General features: G+C 49.6%; 1 protein-coding gene across 1 annotated transcript in view; it reads left to right on the top strand.

Annotated features, from left to right (window-relative positions):
* Nucleotides 1-357: 357 nt before the first annotated feature.
* Nucleotides 358-1,914, top strand: part of LOC311116334 (cell migration-inducing and hyaluronan-binding protein-like) — a gene marked incomplete at its 5' end in the record, with an annotated part of 14,276 nt that continues 12,719 nt past the window's right edge. The window contains 1 exon segment of the mRNA XM_084191428.1: nt 358-443. Within this exon segment, the coding sequence (XP_084047554.1) occupies nt 358-443 (86 nt within the window).

Genomic DNA, 1,914 nt, shown 5'->3' with positions numbered 1-1,914 from the left:
GTAAGTTGTGTGTCTCTATTAAGCCCTTGGTTAGAGAGAGAGAGAGAAAGAGAGAGATCACCTTGGAGGCTGTTGTGTTGTTGCTATAGGCGACTCAGATGATCGGTCCCAAATGGCACCCTATTCCCCACATAGTGCACTACTTTTGACCAGGGCCCGGGCTGTACTATGTAGGGAATAGGGTGCCATGTGGGAAGCACCCTAAGTGTTCTCACAGCCAAGCATACATAACCCAGCAGCATCAAGACAAGGAGACACCTTCAAGGCTATCTGTTGTTCATATCTGTTGGCTGATAGCTGGCTCCTTGACTGGAAATGTATGTGTGTGTGTGTGTGTGTGTGCGTGCGCTTGTGCAGGCTGGGATGATCTTAGACAACGGTGTAAAGACGACACAGGCCAACGACAAGGACAAGAGACCCTTCCTCTCTCTAGTGGGAGCAAGGTCAGTCTCACCCCACGTTACACTGTCCCACACACACACACACACACACACACACACACACACGCATACTCAAGCCAAGTTACTCGAGATCCAAGGCGATAGTCGACGTTCGTCCAGGTCCCCAGAATGTTGGGAGACTTCAAAACCGGCCACTAGGGGCAACGGTGAGCGCTATTACCGCCAAGTAGGCGTTGGGTTTGCGTTGTGGACGGGGATGACAGATAGGCGTAAAGCGCAAGCTCCGGACTCCGGACTCCGAGGGTCGTGTGTTCAATCCCAGAGGTAGGCACTTGTTTTTATTGTATTTATGGGGTTAAAATGGCACCTGACTACTGAAGTCCAAATCAAATCAAATCAAATTGTATTTGTCACATGCGCCAAATACAACAGGTGTAGGCCTTACCATGAAATGCTTACTTACAAGCCCTTAACCAACAATGCCGTTCAAGAAAGAGTTAAGAAAATATTTACTAAATAAACTAAGGTAAAAAATCATAAAAAGTAACACTAACGAGGCGCTATATACAGGGGGTACCGGTACCGAGTCAATGTGCAGGGGTACAGGTTAGTTGAGGTAATTTGTACATGTAGATAGGGGTAAAGTGAATATGCATAGATAATAAACAGCGAGTAGCAGCAGGAGGGGGGTCAATGCAAATAGTCCGGGTAGCCATGATTAGCTGTTCAGGAGTCTTATGGCTTGGGAGTAGAAGCTGTTAAGAAGCCTTTTGGACCTAAACTTAGCGCTCCGGTACCACTTGCCGTGCGGTAGCAGAGAGAACAGTCTATGACTAGGGTGACTGGAGTCTTTGACAATTCTTTGGGCCTTCCTCTGACACCGCCTAGTATATAGGTACTGGATGGCAGGAAGCTTGGCCCCAGTGATGTACTGGGCCGTACACACTACCCTCTGTAGTGCCTTACGGTCGGAGGCCGAGCATTTGCCATACCAGGCGGTGATGCAACCGGTCAAGATGCTCTTGATGGTGCAGCTGTATAACTTTTTGAGGATCTGGGGACCCATGCCAAATCTTTTCAGTCTCCTGAGGGGGAAAAGGTGTTGTCGTGCCCTCTTCACGACTGTCTTTGTGTGTTCGGACCATGATAGTTTGTTGGTGATGTGGACACCAAGGAACTTGAAACTCTCGACCCGCTCCACTACAGCCCCGTCGATGTTAATGGGGGCCTGTTCGGCCTGCCTTTTCCTGTAATCCACAATCAGCTCCTTTGTCTTGCTCAAATTGAGGGAGAGGTTGTTGTCCTGGCACCACACTGCCAGGTCTTTGACCTCCTCCCTATAGGCTGTCTCATCGTTGTCGGTGATCAGGCCTACCACTGTTTTGTCATCAGCAAACAATGATGGTGTTGGAGTCGTGTTTGGCCACGCAGTTGTGGGTGAACAGGGAGTACAGGAGGGGACTAAGCACGCACTCCTGAGGGGCCCCAGTGTTGAGGATCAGCGTGGCAGATG

The sequence above is a fragment of the Coregonus lavaretus genome (genome assembly GCF_964263955.1).
Source record: "Coregonus lavaretus genome assembly, contig: HAP1_SCAFFOLD_1933, whole genome shotgun sequence".
Taxonomy (NCBI): domain Eukaryota; kingdom Metazoa; phylum Chordata; class Actinopteri; order Salmoniformes; family Salmonidae; genus Coregonus; species Coregonus lavaretus.
The sequence above is the reverse complement of the archived record's forward strand: the minus strand, read 5'-3'. Positions and strand labels throughout refer to the sequence as shown.